Below are 22,158 nucleotides of genomic sequence, written 5' to 3'. Positions count from 1 at the left end.
TCAGTGGGGATAGGGCGAGGACCAGCACAATGAAGGTAGCTCTAATTTGCTCACAATGGTTAAGAAAGAATCCGTGTCTTAAGGGATGGGAGCAGCTCAGAACCAGACAAGGCCCCTGTCATCATCTGTGTGATGGGGCAGATACTGGCTAAATCAGTATGGTAGTTACAAAGACATGGTTTCTCCCAGGAGACAAGGGGATACCATGGTCAGGGTCTATACAACAGGAGACAGAGTTCTAGCCTCCCTGTCAGAGCTGCAGAGGGTCAGGGTTTGGCTGAAGCACAGAGGCCAGGACAAAGGCCTGACCCTGGCCCTAGAGGGACAATGAATGTCTGAGAGGCTGGCCAAAGGCAGTAAGGGCTGAACAGACAGACAACAGGAAGAGGAAGCTTATCCTGGATTCTTTGTCTCTGGAATACATGTCACAGCTAAATATAGGCTAAAGACTAGCAGGGAAAATTTGGGGCTCCCTAGAGGGAGGGCAAACCTCTGCTGGGCCCTGACCTGACACAGGACCCTTGTGTGAACACAGGCCAGGGCCTGACCTCTGCCGCTGCTAGCATCTCATTGGCCACCTCTCCCACCTCAGCTCCTTGAGGGTTCAAGCGTCACTTCCTCTTCTCATCACCTAGGAACCTGCATCAAAACACCTTTCCCACCATGAAGGATTCACTTGTCACTTTCGACAGACAGGCAGTAGTGGCACAGGCTCAGGACAATGAGTCAAGCACTGAAGACTGCCGAGAAACAACTGTTGAATGAGAAAATGAACCTCATTACTGCTACCCAAAACCTCAACTTCCAAAAATCAAAGTCACTTGTTTAAGTGCAGTGTATGTACCAGTAATCCTAGAACCTGTTTGAGTTCAGGGACTCCACAAGTTTTTTGGCAGCCCAGCTGACACAGTGAGCTCCAGGCCAGTCAGGGCTCAGAGTGATACCCTCTCTCTTTGTGGGTAACAGTACTTGCTATGTAAGCATGACTGGGTACCTACATTCTCCCGTTAACTTCAGCACTGAGGGACAGGAGAGGCAGGAGGACTGAAGAGCTCACTGGCTGAGCCCTTACCCAGAGTGGCAGTATGGCTCTGTGGGTAAAGATGATTACGGCTAATACCTGAGAGTTCAATCCCAGGGACCCACGTGATGGGAGAGAACTAACTCCACAGGCTGTCCTCTCACTTCCACATGTACATTCTAGTAAATAAGAGATTTAAAGAACAAAACAAAAGCAAGGCAGTTTAGCACGGTGAGAAACCCCACTTTCATAGAAACAAAGAGGAAAATAGAACAGGACACCTGATGCCTTCCTCTTGTCTCCACCCCTACACACCCACCACACAAACACTGATTTGACTCGACACATTAGTATCAAGGTTCTAAGCAGCTCCCTGGTTCAGGGCCCTTTTGGTCCCCATTAGCCTTTCTCTTCAGCTCCCACTCGTCCTTCCTCCAAGCCCAGCATTGTTCCAGTGCTTTTACAAATGTGCTGATTCCAGATGGAACCTTTCTCTATCCTTATACTTGCTGTCCTGTCAGTTCCTCTACCCTGTCTCCTCCCTCTGTCCATCAGGGGGAGCACTCAGGGTTGGAGTTGAGTCTGTGAATAATTAATCATGGTACTTGTGCATTGGTGGTCCACTGCCTAGCCTAGGCGCCGGAGGGAGAACCAGTTGTCAAGTCAACTTCAGAGGGAAGCAATCGGCCTGAAGACCTATAATGGTGGAACTGAGCACTGTAGCTCTGCTGTCTTGGGACTGACAGCAGCCCCCCGCCCTTGGAGATGCTATAGACACCTTGGTCCATTACTGGAAAGTTCTGGCCTTCCCTAAGGAGGCTGGGTGTAAGCACTCCTTCGTGTAACTGCTCCAGCTAAGCCTTCCTTGAGAGAAGAGTCGGCTAAACCACAGTGTAATGACTCATCCGTCCACCCAATCACAAGCTTGCCCACTCCCCCTTAGCCATGCAGGCCCCTCATGCCAAGGCAAAAGCCTATTTGCAACACAGTTTCGATGTAGCCAGCGTCCTTGGCAGCATGCAAATCCTCACTTCTTTGAAGTAGGTGACTAGTATATTTCATTTCTGCCTTATGCTTCAAGATTTTATCCAGCAGGTACAGCTTGGTGGTGTCTGCCTACGACTTACCATATGAAAAGAGGACCGAGTTCAAAGCTAGCCTACCCTACACAGTAAGTTCAAAATCAGCTGGGGTTACAATGAGACTCTCTTAAAAAACCAAAACATTAATTTTCTCTACTATCAGATCAGATGAATGTTTCTACACTATGCCTTTTAAAACCCAAGTGTCCACATTAGCTAAACAGAGAATCAGACACTCTGCTGGCTGGGATCTGGAGGCCATAGGCGACCCCTAGGATGCTTGGAAGCTGGACTGGGTGATGCCAAGGCCATTGCTGTCCTCAGGCTGCTGGCTCTTGGGGCATGGTAGGGATAGAGGAGAAAGGGCCTAGACATTTCAAGCAAAGGATGCTAGGAGTCACTGACAGGAAGGAAACCCTACAGAGAGGTAGGAGGGACCACCCAGCTTCAGGCTCCACATGAGTAGACAGGGTTGGCCTCACACAAACTTCCCTTATCCCCCCTTCAGTGGTGCTGCTAGGCCTGAAGATCTCATTCCCTCTTCCACTCAACAAGAAACTGCCAAACCTAAGCCAGGCGGGGACACTCCTTTGTGTACTATGGCAGATGCCACCACTCAATCCCTGGTTTCTCTCTCCTTCCTGTCTCCACCTCAGCAGTGGGGAAGCCATGAAGAATTGTATGCAGCAAAGCTAGGTTCAGTGACAGAGTGCCCTCTCAGAGCCACTGTCTTGTGACAGCTGCTATGTGGCAGCACCCCACCTTCCTTGAGTATCTCAAGGGAGCCAGCAACATGGACTAGAAACACCTTTCACGCGAGTACTCCCAAGTCCCAAGGTGATAGCCACTGTGCATTAGGGAGGAGCCAAGGCTCCACATGAGATGCTCTTCAGGCATAGGGCTGCTCCCATAGTGGGGTGTTCCCAAGTGCTTGTCCCACCTCCCCCGCATCATCCGCATACTGCTGCTCCTTGGACATTTGCCTCTTGTCCCGCACTTCCTGTCCCCTGAAAGACTCCAACTCATGGCTCACTGTGAGTCCTTTCTACCTCAGAGGTCTAACCTACCCAGTTCCACTCAGGCACTCCAGTATTTGCACCTGCTTTGGGCTTCAATGTCCACAGAAGCCAGCAGGTTGCAAAGGTGTCACACAGGCGAAAGCTCCAATACTCAAGAAGCCAGTTCTGTCCTCATCGACGAGGGTAACAGAGACCAGGCTTTAGCAAGAGCTCCAGTTGTCAGCTGACCTTCATGTTCATGGATTCCCTATCAACACATAATCAACTCTAACCACAAACCCTGGGGGTTTCTCATGGTGATCCTGACACACGTATCTGAAGCTCACACTCCCAACAAAGGCAGATAAAGGTGACACTGGCTCTCAGTCAGTCAGCAAGTGCCCTCTCATGCTCTTTACTGCTTCTCCAGTTCCTTGCTTTGCTAGAGGCGTGTTTAATGGATCCCCAGTGTCCTGCAGAAGGGCCACCCAATGTCCATGGGGGAAAATGTCTCCCATTTCAGTCAGGCATGAGTCAGGCTGCTCTTGGCCATGATTTCAAAATTAATAAACCAATTCTATATTAAATACAGAATCTTTTGGTGGAAACACACATGAAATAAGATTGTGTACTGACTGGCTGGGAGAAAATATGACAAGAGGCTTAGAGGAATCTTCTATTTCCCATAGGAGTCAGGGTTTGCTATTCAATGATCCTGGAAACATAATTACCATGAGCCATAAGAATTACTTCTGCTATGTGGTAGCTGACCACGACATAAGACAGGCCATGTTTATTATTGCCCTATTTCACAGAGGGAGAGTACACAGAAAGTACAGAGCCAAGAGTACCATCCCCTATATTCTACACCACTCTGTGAGTGGTCTAATAGGGGCCACAGCTCTGACCATCCACAAAGGGGTGCTCTCAATGCTCTGGAGAGGAGCCAAGGTAATGACATGGTGTGCTTTCCACCACTCATGGTGTGAAACCACTCTTGAAACCAGGCTTTCCGAACAAAACAGTGTGCCTACCTTCTGGGAAACAGACCAGGTTCCTTCTGAAAGACACAGACTTTGGATAGATGGCTAGACCCACTGTCAGAGAGCAAAGCGTGACAGGGCAGGGCACAACAGGACAGATGCTGAGCAGGGCACAGCCTGGCAAAATATTAGGTGGTGAAGAAGAGCTAGGAGAGAGGTCAAGAAGAAGTAGAGGGTGGCCTCCTCTCCACAGGGACATCAATTTCCCAGGGCCACTCGCACTTGGGGAGTTTGCTGTCCATAGATTCCCCTGTGAAGTCCCTTAGGGACGGGCTGTAGTCAGAGGACTTTACAGCACATCAGACTACTATCTCAATAGCCCCAGTGCACTTGGCAGTACCACAGGGACGTCCAAGGCCATCTTAGGTGGATTGAGCTCAGGATGAATCTGAATCCTCCCTCCCTCCCTCACATTATCCTTGCCCTCCCAGAAGTCTCCCTGCTCACTCCAGAAGCCTGGGGACTTCCCTTCCCCCACCTGCAAAATGTTGTCCTTCTGGGACAAAAGCTCACCTTCCAGAGCCCTGCTTCTCTCCCACCACCTTCCCAAGCTCCACCTCCTGCGCTATCCTTGGCCTGCTCATCTCACTCCCTCCCAGCCCTTGACCAGGGATCCCCAGCAAAGTAAGTTGTCTTCCAAAACCCATTTCCACAACTGCATTCAGTAAGCACCCTGAGGGGCAGCACTTCACCCTTGCTCACCCTGCGCACCCCTGCCTCCCATCCTCTTGCTCCCCTCAGAGTGCTAGCACAGTGTAATGTTCTACACACCCAGGGCATGTTCATCACCGCATCTGCAACAGCTAAAGCCAGAGCTCCAGTTCCCAGGCTGCAGTAATTAACCATAAATGTCCTACTGTGTGCCAAAGCTAGAATCACAAGAAACATACGAGTGAGACAGTTAGAAGCCAGCACTCCAGCCCAGCACCAGCCTTGGATATGCAACAGCCTGCCCTGCCTGGTCAGAGACTGGGGTGGGGTGAGGAGGTGAAGCAGAAAATAAGTCCTGGCTTTTCAAATATTGGCTTATGTCAAAGATGCCAACCTTGCTGCAAATTTCCCAGGTCCTACTTACAAAGTACTACTTGAAAAGAGTCTCAGAAGACTACCTTACTTGTAGAGTGCTGACGTCAGATCACAAAACCCAGGCTTTTCTTTCTTACTTTTTTTTTTTTTTTTTTGGTTTTTCACACTGGCTGTCCTGGAACTCACTCTGTAGACCAGTCTGGCCTCAAACTCAGAAATCCACCTGCCTCTGCCTCCCAAGTGCTGGGATTACAGTCATGCGTCACCACTGCCCGGCAGCCAGGCTTTTCTTAAACAGTCACAGGCTCTGAAGCCATTGTGCAAAACCAGACACTGCCAGGCCCTGTACACCTTGATTGCTGGGTTCTCTGCATCCTTCTGAATGACCAAGTGCATCCCAGAATAGAAAGGCGGTGTTAACAGGCTCATTCACAATGCCTGGAGTGACAGGTGGTGTATCAAGTAGCAGAGGCAGGAGCCAAGAACCCCAGGCAGCTGGGAGAGGATGAGAGGAATGTAGGGCTGAATGGGCAACACCAGGAGTTCAATTCAGGTCAGCAGACAACACTCAGACAGCCCTGGGGATGGAGGCACAGGAAGGAGGCGCCCTCCTCAGAGCCTGCACAGTGACCCTGGGGTTGGGATCCCAAGAGACAGTTACACAAGAAAACAGTATCTGTGAGAAATACTTTAGTGATTCTGGCTGACCACAAGCATGTTGGACTTCACTGCCAGAGGAAGGCCTAGACCAAGGAAAGCTGGCTCTCTGAATTTTAGGCAACGCTTAGATGATTTAGGCATTTCTTGAACAACAGACATGGTCACAGTGGAGCCTAACAAAAGTGCAATCCACACTGTTTAATCCCATTCCAGGAAGGGCTTGCAGAGGGACATAGGATATGGGACAGCACCATGGAGCACAAGTAGAGCGCTAGTGTCTAGTTAAAAGGTCAGTTAGATGAGCAGGGAAAGGTTCCAAACCTGGGGGTGAGTTTAATTCCTGGAATCCAGCTTGTAGGAGGAGAGAACTAACTCCTGAAAGTTGTTTCCATAACACACACACACACACACACCCGCGCACCATTTAAAAAAAAAAGTCAGTAGCTTCACGTAGTGGCTCACACCTGCAATCCCAACATTGGAGAGTCCTGCTGACACCTAGGAAGGATTCCACTTCTGATGTGGCCCTGTAGGCCCAAGGACACACGGAGCAGAATCAGAGAGGTGCTGTGGAGGGCAGGAGACAGAGGTGAAGGAGCACGTACTGCTTACATGTCTCTCTGATGCCCAAAGGTCACACAGTAGAAGGTCCTTAAACTCCCCAGTATGGGAGTCTGTCAGAGAAGACATGGTAGTTCTCCTATTCCTCATGAAATATATTCCACCATACAGGGTCATAAGTCAAAACTGCCTGGATGTCAGGTATTCCTGACTAGGCCCAATTCACTGTGGAAGATAAATGATAACTGGAGAACTGACACTATAGTGGCTCCAGGGGCCCACCCAGCTCTCAGTCCCAGGCTTTCAAGAAACTACTGGCCAGAGGCCAGATGATTTGGCCTGGGGAGAGGTGAAGGGTCACATTCTCCAAGGGGCCAGGCTAAGGGGTACAGTCTCTGTCCATGTGCCCATAGACATCCCCAGCCCACACAGCCTTACTGGCACCAGTCTTTGACATCCCTACACCTTTCTCCAACATATTATCTTTGCCAAATCACAATAGTTATGCCTTCAGGTCCTTGGGCAATGCCCTTCTCTGGTGAGGAGCACATCTGGGTGTTCCTTCTCAGAGTTCTCTTACAGTCCCCCCAGGTTTCACCCAGGCTCCGATCTGGGCCAGCACCCCTGTTGGGGTGAACACAGGTCTTTATTGCCATCCAGTTCTGCTGGCCTGTTTATTTATTGCATTGTCCCTTCAGACCCTAAGCTTCTTGCAGATGGAAACCTGTGGTTTGAATTCCTCTGACTCCATCCCAGGTGCAGAAACACAGTAAGCAGAATCTAAGAGAAGTGTATGTTGGGCAGATGGAGGTACAGGTACAAGTGTCATCTCCATGTGTTCCCTCAAACTGTCATAGCCTTTCTTGCCTAAGTTCCCTTCCCAGCACCTCTGAAATCACAGCATAGTGACATTTTGGATAGCTTTCAAAACCTACAGTGTGAGGCCCTTAAACTAAATCTCGTAATGTGACCCCTCAAGATGCTTTTTACCATCTTCCTTTATATTGCCAAGGAAAATGGAGGTTCGGAGAAGCTGAGGAATTTGTTCAGCATTACACAGCAGGTCATGTTCTATCTGCTAAGTACAAGGCCTGTAGTGTTCTAAAAGACCCAACTTCATGGCATCTGGTCTTATTAGTAGTAAGCATACCAGCTCGTCAGCAAAACTGACACATCCCACAGAGGCTAGGATAGGTACGTTTGCCCTCCCCTCCAACAGTGAGCTGTTAGCAGAGTGCTTTCACACCCAAGCCGCACCCCAGGGGCACCGAGAGAAGGTGACGGTACCTGGACAGCTTCTACCCGTCTAGGAGGTGCTCTGCCAACACTGTCCCTAGGCTTTTGGCTGTCCTGCTGGACTCTTCTACTCTCACAAAGAGACCTGTGACATCACTTGCCTCTTGGACAGTCCCTTCCCTCCTAGGACTGCCACCTATGTGGAAAATCAGGAGAATGCCCAAGTTGGGGATGGCATAAGTCCCTCTGAACACGCTACATCCAGGGGACTAGTGTTCTCATGTGTCGAGAAGGACCCTAAAGCTGTGTCCCTGCACAGTGGGACGGCCATGACTGATGCCTGTCTTGGGTCCAATATGAAGAACAACTTCCAAGCATAAGGATCTGCTGTCCCTTGAGAAGATGGTCATTGTGGAAATAATTTAGGATACTACTCCATGACACAGCGTCATAGTCCTCGATCTCCCACCAGAACTTTTACCCTGCACCCTACCCTCCCATCTACAGGACCAACCCAGGAGCTTCTAAGGCAACGTCGCACAAGCAGTAAAATAGTAAAAAAGTTCATTGCTCCTCAGTCCAGGTTTTCAAAAAAATGGCCAAAAAAACCATGATGGAGACAAAATTCACAGAGCAAGCGAGGCTGGGTCTCAGCCAAGTCTGCAGCTGTATGGCACAAGACGTAGGCAAGCCATCTTACTTCTTAGTCTCCACCACTTCCATAAAGTAGAAACCAGGAGCCCTGGTTACTTTGCATGTGACACATCTGGACACTGAGTTAAATTCTTAAGGATGAAAAGCGAAATCCACTATCTTGTCTCAGTAATTCTGGGAAGTCCTGTCCCTTCCCAAAGGGACTAAGGTGAAAGGACAGACATGGCTCAGATCCTACTACAAGTGACTTAAGTGAAGAGTTTCTAAACCCTGATTCTACTTCCACAAGGGGTGGGGTTTGCAGGGCTTCCCATGGACTCTGGGGAGAGCACTGTACCAGGACAGCAGCAGTCCTTTACCAGTACTGCTGGACCTCAGACACACACACAAACAGCTCTGCAGGGGACAAGAAGATTTAGTCACCATCGCGGGGGCTATTCACAGAACCCCCCTGAGCTCCCACTTTTCAAATATCTCCATCTTAAAATGGGCTCCTAGATGAGGCACCCAGACTGGTCAGATCAGACAGAGATGGCAGGATAGTGGGCTAGGGCAGCAGCAAGTGGTCCATATGTAGTTTCACTTTGGGATGATGATGTGCTCTGGAGACAGATGTAGGGAGGAGTGTGGAACAATAAAAATACACTTACTGTCCTTGGGCTGTGCGCATGAGGTAGTCAATATAATAATTTCTGAGGACTGGGCTAATGGACAGGATCCTGAGGGGTTCATTCCTACTGTGAGCTCCACTCAGCAGTTACCACATCCACCCCACATCCAAAAGTCAGAGAAGTAAAGATTTAAAACTCTAGGCCTGAATCTGTAACTCAGCTGATTACTTTCTTTTTTCTTCCTCTGTTGACTTCTGACATGGAGGTCTTACTCAGTCTCCCAGCCACCGCCTCCCTGGTGCTGGGCTGACAGGTATGAATGTCCTCACACACATCTCCAACCTGAGTGAGATGTGTTTATGAACAGGTGCTGGTGTGTAATGTGCCTCTCTTTCCCGAAATTTAGCAAACAGAAAAATGAATTCAAATACAAGATAAAGCTTAGAGGTGCACAGGGGGAGCGTGATATTTGTATCAGTATCCCAGGACTCTCAGAAGTAGCTAAGACAGCAACATGTAGATAGATTAAAACAAAACTTCAAAAATACCAGAATATATTACAGGTCTCCTTGTGATATAGGAAACAGGAAAAAGTTTTCCTAACACAATTGCTTTTTAAAAAAGCATCTGTTTGTGTGTGGCCATGCCAGGGGAGGTCAGAAACCAACTCTGTGGCTCTCCCTTCACTTTTAAGTGGATCCCAGGAATCAAACTCAGGTCATAAGGCTTGACAGTACCTTTATCCACCGAGCCATCTTGCCAGCCTTATTCTTTTACCTAAACGTTTAAAATGTTCATTTGGGGATGGCAACTTTGCAAGAAAGAAAGAAAGAAAGAAAGAAAGAAAGAAAGAAAGAAAGAAAGGAAGGAAGGAAGGAAGGAAGGAAGGAAGGAAGGAAGGAAGAAGGAAAGAGGGGGGCAGGGGGAGAGGGAGGGGAAAGGAAAGAAGTAGAAGCAAGAAACATTCTTGTTTCTTAAACAAAAGCAGCGTGATTAGACAGAAAGCACAATGAATCAGGACTTCAACTCCTGACTGAGCTGTGTGATTTTGGGCAAGCCACCTTTCTACTCCTTCCTCACTGAAAGCAGCACCTGCTCCCTCAGCAATAGAACACTATAAAGTGTGTAGTGCATTAAAGAATGTTAGTAATAATTTAGGACTACTGAAGAAATGTTAGCAACTTATGAAAAACAGTAGGTGATTTTGTAATTTTTTTTTAAAGGTAGGGTCTCGGGGTGTAACTGTGACTAGCCTAGGGCTTACTATGTAAACCACAATGGCCTTGAACTTGAAAGCTTCTTGTCCCCTGGCTCCTCTGGAGTGCTGGGATCACAGGAACGCAATTCCATTCCTGGTCCTGAAGTTCTCAGACTAATTCAAAAATAAGATAACCCGTTTTCTTTACTATTGCACTAGTAATACACTTCAGGATCCTTGGCTCTCACAGGGAGCCAAAAAAGGTGCTCACCGCAGGGCTAACCAGGTTTACTCTCCCATCTAAATGTGTCCAGCCCTTCTGGAAATTAGCAAATACAGCCCCCCTTAATTGGGGTTGTTCCCCATCCTCCCTACTTCCAGTGATGTCCTCCAAGCCTCCCAAGTAGGTCCCTCTCTGCGCTTGTCTGTCTCCTGCCTCTTAACACAATCACATGGTATCTTGTCTATCTGTTACCTGCTTGGGCAGTCTCCAAGGTGGATGAAGTCAGCTGGTTCTCTGTCTTCCCTGCCTCTTTGCTCAGCCTCTGGTACTCAGTACATGACTGTTTGCAAAGTAGAGTGAGGGAAAGGTTAAGGAGGGGGAGCCGAGGGCTAACCTCCCTCCTCTTGGACTGCTCCCACTCTATCATGTGTGCTCTCTCCTTTGAGGAGGCTGTTGGGTAAACTGTAGTTTAATCCTGTTTCTACTGGGTGCTGTCAGACAAGCCCTGCCCCTTATCCCTCCTGCCTTGGCACAGGTGGCAGACACCTCCTGACTGTGACCACACCCCTGTGCAGAGCAATAGCCACGTCATGAAGCGTGGGAAGCTTGGGAAGGCAGAAGGTTCCAGGAGATTCTGGAACTATTCAATCTGCTTCCAACATATGCATAACAGGCTCTCAGCCACAGCTCACAGAAAACTGTCCAGATGAGCACTCTGTGGAGACAAGGCCCTGCTCTCAATGCCAGGCACATACCTGTGCAGGGCAGATCTCTCTAGCTTAGCCAATCCTGACCTCTAGAAAGGCTGTCTTTGCCTCTCTCAAAAATTCTGTTTACTTGAGCCTACCAGTTTGTGGGGAACTAGAGGCCTTCTCCTGAGTCCTTCAGACGCCCATCCAGAGCTGGGTACTAGTAAACAGGCAGCTAATGGCTGCCCTCTAAATAGCCCACAGTCCAGTTACACCTCTGGGGGTTGGATGGTGGGAGGGATGGAGTCAGAGTGTTTTGAGTCTTTCCCCCAGTAATAGAATAGCCTCTACACTGGACCTCCTTCTTAAACAGCTCTCTTATCTTCAGGGTGAGACTAACCAGGTGATAGAAGCCACTATATTTGTAAGCGAGAACCCTAGAGCTTTGATTCCAAGTACCACTCTGCACTGCAGGCCTGTCTGAACCTAGGGGTATGGGCTCATCACTACAGTACTTTTCTATGGAGCAGGGGTATAGCACGGTGATGTGGACTATCAGTGTAGCCCTTCAGAGGGCTTCCTAACCCTCTGCTCAGCAGGTATCCTTACAGAATTGAGTTCATCCCAGAAACTGAGTGTTAAGATATTCTTGCTACTTTCCAGAAACCCAAATCCATACCACTGTAGAACAGAGATAGAAGGACCCACTCCTGCAGAGAAACAGACAGACACCCTGTGCACTTCTGGGCAGGGAAGAGCTAGCCCAAAGCCGCAGCTACCTATCACCCTGAGACTTAAAGAGGTGAGAAGCCACACGGAGATGAACTGAACAGAGCAAAGGGGCTTTCAGGCAAGCTGGGGACTCAGAAGAAACTGTTTCAAGGCAGAGGCCAGAGCTTGGTCTTACCTTTGGGGAATGTGAGCAGCTCTGTAAAAGCTGAATTCGGAGGCCCTGGTTTCTTTCCCAGGCCCAGTTCAGTTCTGCACAGCCCTGGAAGAATGAGGTGTAGCTCTCCACCTGGGGGGCCTGATGCTGGGACCACACCCGGCTGTACTGACTTCACCAGGGAACCCGTCCTACTGGCCCACTCCCAGACTGCCTAGCCAGGGCGCCACCATCTATTGCTGGCGCCTCTCCCCACTGGGCCCCACCCACAAGCTAGACCTCCGGGACACGGGTGGGACCCTTCAGGGATGAGGTACACCATATCATTCTAGTGAGGTCTGTGGATCCCCCAGATACCTTCCCAGTCAGGCAGGGTTTGAAGCGGCTGCTTCCTGCTTTGATGTTTGGGTTTTAAACCCAAAGTGAAACTAAAAAGAACGTGGGAAAGCCGATAAGGTCTAGGGGAGTCAAACCCCTCAGCTTCTGCCCCTTAAGGGTGTAAGATTCTCCAGGTCTGTCTTCCTAACAATCAAATGTGGGAGGAGTTCTACTTCCTCAGATGGGGGGTGAAGGGTGGAGGTGGGGATGGGTTGAAAAGGAGCTGTAGCGATGACCTATCTGGGGAACCACCTCAGAGGTGGCACAAAGACAGCCTTGTGGTCTCCCCGACTACCTCTCCCTCATCTGTTATTTGAGCTCCTTTGTTCCACATGTACAGTGGAGATCCCAGCAACCTGGGACAACAAATTCAGGAAGCTCAGCACAATCTGGCCCTGTACCACAGAAGGAAAATATCAGCAAGGGGTGCTCTGAAACGGATGGATGGTAGGCTGACCAGACATTTGCTGAGCCTGACTGCAGCCCAACCAGGGCTAGCCACAACTTGAGGTCTCCAGAGGCTGTGTCTGCTGCACTCTCAGCCATTTTACTGTACTCTCTACTGGCTGTTTTGCCAGATCTTCCCGGTAACCAGGGAGCATGTGAAAAGCAGACACTCAGAGGGGGTAGGGACGTGGGGACAGTGACCAAGCCTGCAAGGGGAAGTGTCCAAAGGAGCTTATGTGCTCTGATGTTGCCAAGCAAGTAGAGGACACAGGGAGACACAAGATTTCTGGTGGGCAGGGGAAAGGCTTCTTCCTGGGACCAACATGACAAACAGTTCCCAAGGTACCCATAACAGAGTCCTCCCTCCCCTCCAATATTGGTGCCAGTCCTCTGCTGCCCCGCCTCCTATTTCCTTCATTGTTTACTTCCTTCCTTCCTTGTGGCCTAGTGACAGGCAACTCTTTGGGTGAGGACAGCTGAGTGACACTGGCCAACTTCTTCCTTTGTCTGGGCCTTACTCTACAGTAAAACTGTGTGGGACTAGAAGAGTGGAGGTTAGCTGTTTTGCAACATGGTCTCACTATATAACTCTAGCTGTCCTTAGAACTCCCGTAGACCAGGCTGGCCTCCAGAGATCTACCTGCCTCTGCTACCTGAGTGCTAGGATTAAAGGCGTGCGCCACTACAGCAAGAGCAGTTTCTTAAGAAAGAGAGAAAGAAAGAACGAAAGGAAAAGGAAAAGAAAGAAAAAAACTGTGAACCTGAGTGAAGTACTTTACAAATGTGAACACTGCTAGCCAGGCATGGTGGTGTATGCTTGTAATCTGAGTGCTTGAAAGCCTAAAATGGAAGGGTTAAGAGTTCAAGGGCTGGGCTGGTGAGATGGCTCAGTGGGTAAGAGCACTGACCGCTCTTCTGAAAGTCCTGTGTTCAAATCCCAGCAACCACATGGTGGCTCACAACCACCCATAATGAGATCTGACACCCTCTTCTGGAGTGTCTGAAGTCAGCTACAGTGTACTTACTTATAATAATAAATAAATCTTTAAAAAAAAAAAAAAGAGTTCAAGGGCTAGCCTGAGCTGCGTTTAGCAAGATTTTATCTACCAAAAATAAAATAAAGATAAAAGCAAACCTGTGTTTAGAATGAAAAAGATGGCAGTTTGGAAACGTGTTTATAACAAGTTCCCCTCCCCCAGGTTTGGTTTCTACTCATGGGAATTGAGGGGTGGGCTACAGTGCTTCCTGGACTTAGTACCCTAGGACCAGCCTTTATCTCATCTCATTTAATATTAAAGGCGGGGGTGGGGTGGGGATCCCCAGCTCTGCACATGGCCACAGGGCTCCACACCTGTGCAGACTGTAATCAAATATTTGGAGGTTGAAGAACAGTCAGATCAAGAACTTAGGGAGAGCACTCGGTCTTTGGGTGACTTCTCTCTAATGAGCACTAGCAGATGGCCTTCTGGGGATACCCTTCCTCACTGTCCCATTAATAATTTAGAAAACCTTTTATCTTATTATGTTTTTTTTTTTTCAGATTAGTTTGCAGAAACTTGCACCTTGACTGGCCTTCCTTTAATGCAGCAGGCTCAGGGTTCCCAGGCTGCAACTCTGGATTCCTTGGTTCAAGTCAGAGGGGTCTTCAGTGACAGAGCCTAGGGCAGCAGTTCTGAGGTGGGCCCTACTACATTCTGATGCTGCCATACTCTAGAATTTAAGTCTCCAAGGAAGCTTTGCCTGCCAGTGTATCCCTGGGGCTGGCTCACTGCCAGACACACAGGAACACTTGATTAAAAACTTGCTGAGTAAGTGAGCAGCTCACACAGTCACCTTCGTCAAGTCACTTTCTATGACTGAGCCTCAGTTTCCTCCTCTGGAATAAACACATACAACTGTAAAGGCTTCGTAAGGTCATATAAGGGTCATTGGGGTAACAGTGGATTAAAGGCTCCACAGGGTCATATGAGGGTATGGGGCAACAGTGAAGAAAGTTTTGCAAAGTAGAACAGGCTAGACAGATGTTAAAGATCCAGAAGCAATGTGCTCCACAGAAAGCGGAATGAGCACACGTGAGTTCTCAAAGTTTCTGTCATGGCACCTGACAAATGGCAAGCTAGTAAACTTATGACACCTCAAAGGGACAGCACAGTCACTCCAGCCCACGGTGTAAGTGTCATTTCTCAGGCCGTCTCTGTTCTAGAGAACTGAAAAACCTCTTTAAACAACCTCTGTTAAGATTCTGGGATAAAGCCAAGAGGTGGTGGTGCACTCCTTTAATCCCAGCACTCGGGAGGCAGAGACAGGTGGATCGCTGTGAACTCAAGGCCAGCCTGGTCTACAGAGTGAATTCCTAAACAGCCAAGGCTATGCAAAAAGAAACCATCTTGAAAAACCAAACCAAACCAAACCAAACAAAAAAAGGTGTGAAAAGCATGGCTGCCATCATACCCAGCATGCAGTTGGCACACAGATGCTAAGTGTTTACTGGTAACAAAGGAAGGATTACAGGGATGGGGTTGCATGGTGGTCTGCATGGTGGTCGTTTTGCCTCATAAGCAAGTTCTATGCTGGGAGGTAGGTGGGATGGGGGATGCTGACGCCAAGGTGACAATGACAAGTGGGGACCTCTAGCCAGGTCATCAACCCCCTGGCTACATGCCAGGAACCAATGCTGATGCTTTCTACAGTGGCCATTTGATAAGTCCCAATCTCTCTCCTACTGTCCCTGATCTAGGAATTTGGACCTGGGCTCTGCCATCTGATTGTTTTGTGTAAAGTACCTTACGTCTAGTCCCTTCCCAGCTTCTGAGTAACTGACTCCTCTGGCTGGGATTTCCAATGGGCACAGACATGGAACACACATGTAGCAGAGCTCTGGAGGCTTCTAAAAGGTGAAGGATCCTCTAACTTTATGGAGATTCTAAGCCAGTGCCCAACCCTGACATTAAGGATTGTCAGAAAGCAGTTTTGTGACAATTTTTCTTTTCTTTTGTTAAATATAGGGTTTCGCTCTGGCTGGCCTGGAGCTTGCTATGCAGACCAAGCTGGTCTCTCCAAAACTGAGCTCTGTGACTACTGTGTCCCTTGTTCAAGGGGCAAGAAGCTCAGATCCTTTGGCCCCTTAAGGCATGGATTTCCTTTCTAAGTAGCAGGGCTGAACCGTGGGAAGAGCCAAGGCTTGAAGTCTGCCAAGCTTGAGTTGGAGCCACACTTCCCTTATCTGTAGGACAGGATTTGATAAGTCCACCTGCCTCTGGCTTGCTGTACAGATTTCATGAGGCTGCCTATGGAGGCTCTGGCTCAGAGCCTGTCCCAAAGCAGGTGTACATGGAGCATGCTCAGAGTGGCACTTCCTTCTCCAAATTTGAAGTACACAACTTCCCCCAGGATCTGGAGTCTCTGCTCGGCTCTCCTCAGGAGCACAACCTCAGTTATCCTATCTGTGCTTCTCATGGGCTCCATCCTACCCCCACCTCAGACCTCCCTCTTCCTGGCTACTGCAGAGCCTCCTCCATGTCATCATTTTTACTCATTCCTAGTTGATTCCTAGCCTGAACCAACATCTTGAAAAACTCCCCCAGTTGTGTAATCCCAGTATCCTGGCTCTGTACCATCCAGGACTCCTCAAAGCAGCTGTACTCTTTGACGTTCAATGCTACCTACAACTGCCTGGTTCCCCTCAGACTTTTCAGTCAGAGCCCTGAGGCATCAGCAAACCCAGCAAGCATACTCAGCTCTCCAAACTCACACTTAACTTCCAACCCCACCCCTCTGCCTTGAGCAAGTCATTCTCTAGAATGCCAGCCCCACCCTCTGCCTCGGCCAAGTCAACCCCCTCAAAGGGCTCTTATTCCTCTGGCTCACACTCACTTCTTCCTTCTCAGACAATGCCTCTCCTCAGCAGCCACTTAATTACAGACTGTCACACAGTCTCTCATAATTGTAGGCCTTGTGTCTCATCAGACCCAAGTTCCCAGGAGCAGAGGACTTGTCTGTTCTTCCCCTTTCACTCCAAGAGAGCCAGCCCTGGCTGAGAGGGCAGGGCCCTGGAAAGAGAAGGTTTCCCAACTCCCAAGTCAGCTCCCAGCTCATCCCAGTCCAACCACTTGGGAGCACATTGCTCATCTTCAAACTAGGCTAGCCACTGCAGGAGTTAAATAGGTCTGGAGGAGATTAAGCCATGGCTCTAACCTGGCTCTCTCTGTCAGCCTTGTTCTGGGATCCTAGTCTTTCTTACTCCCCAAGCTTGCTTCCTTACTAAGCTACAATAAGCAACCATCTTTTAGCTCTAGATTCAGTTTTATTTGCCGTTAAAGCAGCCTTGGCTTCCAGAAATGGACAGGGGAGAAAAGCAGCTAATTGCAGCCCAGGCTAAGTCAGGAAAGGCAGCCGCAGCCAGCACAGGGAAACCTGGGAACTTGACTGGCTTTCACACTGCACACCTCTCATGCACCTCATTAAATTGCTTCTGACTGGATTCCACTGTTGCTCAGGTGTTCCACTCCACAGCCATTAGCCTAGCCTGGCCTGCCTGCTGCTAGGAGGGCTCAGCTGGGAAAAGTGCCATGCTGCTACAAGTAACCAGGCTTGCCCAAAACAAGGCTGATTGATAGTAGTACATCACTTCTCAAGGGAGCACCCAACCTAGGCAGGCATTTCCATCCTGCTCTGGCAGGAAGAAAACCAAAGCACAGAAAAACGGTCCACGGTCAAATAGCCGGAAGAAGTAGTCTATCACTAAGTGTGGGCTACTCCTGGTTCAGCTTTTCTCAGAGTGCTGCCAACAGGCTACCAGCTTCAGACTCACTCCTGTCCCAGACCTGACAAAAGACGATCTCTGGGGACAGAGCTCAGGAAACTGAAATTTGTAAATATGAAGAACCAAAATGTTATAGATGAGGAAGCACAGAAGATGAGGGTCACACACTTTAGGCCAAGTATATGAACCTAGAACTCAGCTTTCAGATGGGGCCAGCACTTCATGGACAGTGGCATGTGCCAGTGTAGACAACCTCGGGGCGTAGCAGTCTGCACCACAGAGAGAAGAGCAAGGCACAAGTATTGGCTTAGCCAGGCAGGAGCTTCTTTCTGGGTGTGGAGCCCTGGGGAGTGAAGATTCAGAGCCGCCACTGCAGCCTTCTCAGAGGCAGGAGATACTTTCCCAAGTCCACAGGAGCGGAGTGTCTGGGAGGAAAACTTTCAGGCATGTGGCATCTACATCAGGCAGTGGCCCTCAGGGAGTGTCTGGTTGCTACTCAGGAAGAAAAGCCAGGGAAGGTGATGACTCAAGTTCCCGCCCCACCTCAAGCCTTTAAATGTGAGATGAGCTCAGAGGCTGGGGAAATGTCAAACAAACCCAACCAGAACAGGTGCCAGAACAGGCACTGAGTGACGGGCTACCAGGCAGAAGCAGCAACCTTTGAAGTAATGCTGTAGGCAAAAGAAGCAGAGAGACCCAAGAATAGCCAGACACCACCATGCTTCAAGACCCAGAGTGGACGTCCCTCTGTGGGCCCCCTACTCTGCGTTTACTTGTGAAACAGGGAGAACCTCAATGGCTTCTGACTGTTGTGAGGTGCAATGGTCAGGAAAAAGATGGTGAATTACATGATGCCTCAGAAGGGCCTGGAGATACCCACTTCTATTAGTACTGCTTACACACAGTCTGAGGTACATTCCTACATCCCCCGTTACCTGAACCCCAAGCTTACACACAGTCTGAGGAACATTCCTACATCCTGTCACCTGAACCCCAAGCTTACACACAGTCTGAGGAACATTCCTACATCCTGTCACCTGAACCCCAAGCTTACACACAGTCTGAGGTACATTCCTACATCCCCCGTCACCTGAACCTCAAGCTTACACACAGTCTGAGGAACATTCCTACATCCCGTCACCTGAACCTCAAGCTTACACACAGTCTGAGGTACATTCCTACATCCTGTCACCTGAACCCCAAACTTACACACAGTCTGAGGTACATTCCTACATCCTGTCACCTGAACCCCAAGCACAAGGGTGAGGGAAGAGGCTGGTGCCGTCTTGTTCCCACAAAGAAAAATCTGACTAGATATTATGAGGAGGGAAAAGCTCACATTTATTGAGGGCCTACTGTATACAGTAGTATATGTGGTAATCTTGTATAATTGACTCCACAATCTTATGGTATAAATGATTTTTCAGAGTCCAGATGAGGAAACTATAGGTCAAAGAAAGCACAAGCATTGAATGACGAGACCGATCAGAACCGAGTATGAATCAATGGCTTTAAAACCCACAAGATTCTGCACCCGTGTAAGAGCCTGATCGTGTCTGGTTTGTGCTGACTCAGCGCAAATACTGCCTCAAATACCGGCAGCCTTTCCAGCCTATACAGGCCCTCGCCCATAAAAGCCCCCAGCTGTCATTAGGATACAGCTGACAGCACTCAGCACATTCCCCTCCTTACTCTCATCGGGCATACTTTTAAATGGTAAGGCACAGGGATGCACAGGTGGCCCAAGCAAGCTCAAATGTCAGCCACAAAGACCCAAAAGATGGATACATCCAACACACCCCCATTCTTCCGAGGGAAAAGCAGAGCCCCACCAGGAAAACAACTGTCTGAAGTCCCATGGCAGTTTAGCAGCAGAACTGGGGACAAAACCTTGGCCTCGCAACTTTAAAAAAAGGATTCTATTTTTTTTTTTTTTTAAGGATCAGTCTTAGGATAAGACTTGTCATTCCAATTTAAGTTAGGAAGCTGACACTAAAGGGACAGTCACCGCCTGAGATGTGGGGGCCTGAGTCCTGACTCCTCCACTTCTAGGCCAGGTATCATGCCCTTTTACGTCCTAAATGCAGTCAATCCATGGATTGAGCCTATCACAAGGCACACACAGGAAAAGATCCATGGGTGTTAATAGTTTGTTTTTACACACCAGGGGCAGGTAACACCAGCAAAGCAGTGACTTAAGACACAGCCATGTGACAGAACCCAGGAGTACAAGCCTCCATGGGTCCTCCTGGCTCTTCTTGACTTCCACCTTAACTGTAAGATGCAGGGACTATGATATCTGGTCTCACTCCCTGTTCCAAAGTTCTAGAACACCCCAGAGCCCTTGATAGCAGACCCCAGCTCTCAGCGGAATTTTCAACTAGGACCTTTGTGCTCCACACAGAGAAAAAAGCAGTTGTGGCTCACCACATACTGGCTGACTTTGTTTCCAGGTGTCACTAGCAGGGGCCAACCTTAAATAATAAATGGCACACAGGAAATTCAAATGTTCCCCAGGACAAGCACCTCTCTGGGAATACCAACTTATTTTCACACACCAAGATGGCACTGGGGATTCTGGAAAGGTGGGCAGACTTCTTAACCAGATGGGAGTGGACGAGTCCTGGGCCTGGGCCTGGACCAGCTCTCTGTCAGCAGACACCAGCTCTGCACCCTTTAAGGAAAGTTCTTTCTCTCTGGGACAGTTTACAAAGCATGCCTAAATAGTCCTCATTTGATCTTCATGACAACCCTTGGTACCACCTCCCCATTACTCCTTTTACAAGATGGAACACCTGAGACGTAAGTGCAAGGGTCACACCCAAAGTCAAACTTTTTAGCGCTGGCCTAATCAAGATTTCAGAGTCTAAGACAACCAGATACAATAATCAAGGGTGGTCATTGTAAGGGCAATTCCTCTCCAGTTCATCCTGGTCTCAGCAAGACTAAGTTTCACAGACCCCTCTGTTCACCTGCCCACTCAGGGTAGCCTAAAAAGTTCTGACCACAACCGTATGGCCCAGTTGTCTAAGAAGCCACACCCCCCGGGCAAAATTTCATTACTCAAGTTGGCAAGAACGCAGCCCCCACCCCCAGCTGGGTCTAAATAAACGCCCAAGTGATATCACATCCTGCTGTCGGCTCCAAAATAGCCCAGGCCTGCCCACAAGCGATCACAAAGTGCCAGGCCATGCAGGGCCAAACCAGCAGGGATACCCAGCCCAGGGCGCGCTCCACACACTCAAGCAACTAAAGCAGAAAGCCTCAGGGCAGGAAGGCCCTTCCCCCAAACTCCCTAGCCAGAGAGCCTGGCCCCACCATCCCTGTCCCCCTGGTCTAGAGGCCCCACGGCCTCATTACCCCAGCGCCAGCCCCTGCCCCAGCGCCAACCCCATGGAGCCTCTGCCGCGGCCAGCCTGCGGGAAGACTCCGCCCGGCCCGACCCGGACACCCCACCACTCACATTGCTTCAAGAGCTCCAGACACAAAGCCATGAGGGCCGGATGGGGGTCAGAGACCCAGAGACCCGGCAGAGACAGAAGAAGGAGAGGGAGTGACAAGGAGCAGAGAGAAGGGGCGACAGGGGATCGGGCAGAGAAGCAAGGGAACAAGATTCTCCAGGCAGAGGAGAAGGCTCAGAGGTAGGCGCCAGAGACAGCAATGAGACCACCGACACAGACGCGTGGAAGAAGCAGGGAGAGCAAGGCGGGGGACCGGTCCAGAGAAGTGGGGCGCTCGGAGAACAAGGACAGTGACAGCGGACAAATCTAGGAGAGGCAGTGAGGTTCTGAAGTTAGGGAGCTGGGGAGATACTGGGAGTTCGAGGAGACCTCTAAGGGATGTAAAAAGGTCCTGGTAGAGATGGGAGGTCCGGGAGAAGTGGGAAACCCTCGGGGAATATGGGCTAGGTGGAGGTAACCCCCAGGAATCGGGGGCTCATGGATCAAGAAGGACCCTCAGGATATGTGGTAAGATCAGGGGAGGCCTGGGGGAAGTGCAGTGTGTTCTGAAGGAGAGGCCCCCGAAAAGATCTAGGGAGTCCCGAAGAATGGAGGTGCCAGAATCCGTGGCTGTAAGAGAGGAGAGGAGCGCTGGGAGAGGGGACCCGAGATCCTGGAGCGAGGGAGGGGCCGAGAGCGCGAGAGCAGAGACAAAGAGACAGAGAGCTAGGGAGAGACAAAGCGGGCTCAGCAGGGACGCGGGCCCGAGGGCCGGCGGTCCGACAGAAGGACGGAAGCACGGGCGAGCGGGCGGACGGACGGACGGACAGACGGGAAGAACGGGGCAGGGCAGGGCCGGGCGGAGGCGGCGCCCGTCTCCTCGCGGGGCCGCGGCTGCTCCGGGTGGCGCTGGGCGGGCCCCGGGCGTCCGGGCTGAGGAGGCGGCGGCGGCGACGACGACGTGGGTCGGACAGACGGACGGAGTGACGGATGGACTGGCGGCAGCTGCGGCCAGCGGCGGGCACTCACCCTCCTCCCTCACGCGGCCCGGCCCGAGGCTCCGGTTTTGTACGCCCGAGAGGCGGGGCCTCCGGGTTAAAGCCCCGCGCCGGCCCCGCCCCTCGCGTCAGCCAGCCGCGCGCGCGTCGCCCGGGATTCCGGGACCGCCAGGGGGCGCGCGCGCGCACGCGCACCGCGCGGCCCACGCCCTGGCCGGCCGGTCTTGAAAGCGAGTGCGCGCCCG

General features: G+C 50.3%; 1 protein-coding gene across 7 annotated transcripts in view; it reads right to left on the bottom strand.

Annotated features, from left to right (window-relative positions):
* The window catches only part of Dlgap4 (DLG associated protein 4), a 151,490-nt gene that overhangs the window by 19,189 nt on the left and 110,143 nt on the right, over positions 1-22,158 (bottom strand). The window contains exons 1-2 of one of the 7 annotated variants that reach the window (XM_031372510.1): positions 7,679-7,798; positions 6,295-6,397 (exon numbers count right to left, since the gene is read on the bottom strand). The exons of 1 other annotated variant lie outside the window; for it this stretch is intronic. Coding sequence is in view for 2 of the 6 variants with exons in the window: in XM_031372507.1 (XP_031228367.1) it covers positions 10,566-10,740 (175 nt within the window). In the remaining 4 variants the exon portion in view is untranslated. 5 more of the 7 variants (XM_031372509.1, XM_031372508.1, XM_031372507.1 and 2 more) reach the window with 5 other exon arrangements.

The sequence above is a fragment of the Mastomys coucha genome, unplaced genomic scaffold, assembly GCF_008632895.1.
Source record: "Mastomys coucha isolate ucsf_1 unplaced genomic scaffold, UCSF_Mcou_1 pScaffold15, whole genome shotgun sequence".
Classification (NCBI taxonomy): Eukaryota; Metazoa; Chordata; class Mammalia; order Rodentia; family Muridae; genus Mastomys; species Mastomys coucha.
This window is presented reverse-complemented; position numbering and strand designations above follow the sequence as displayed.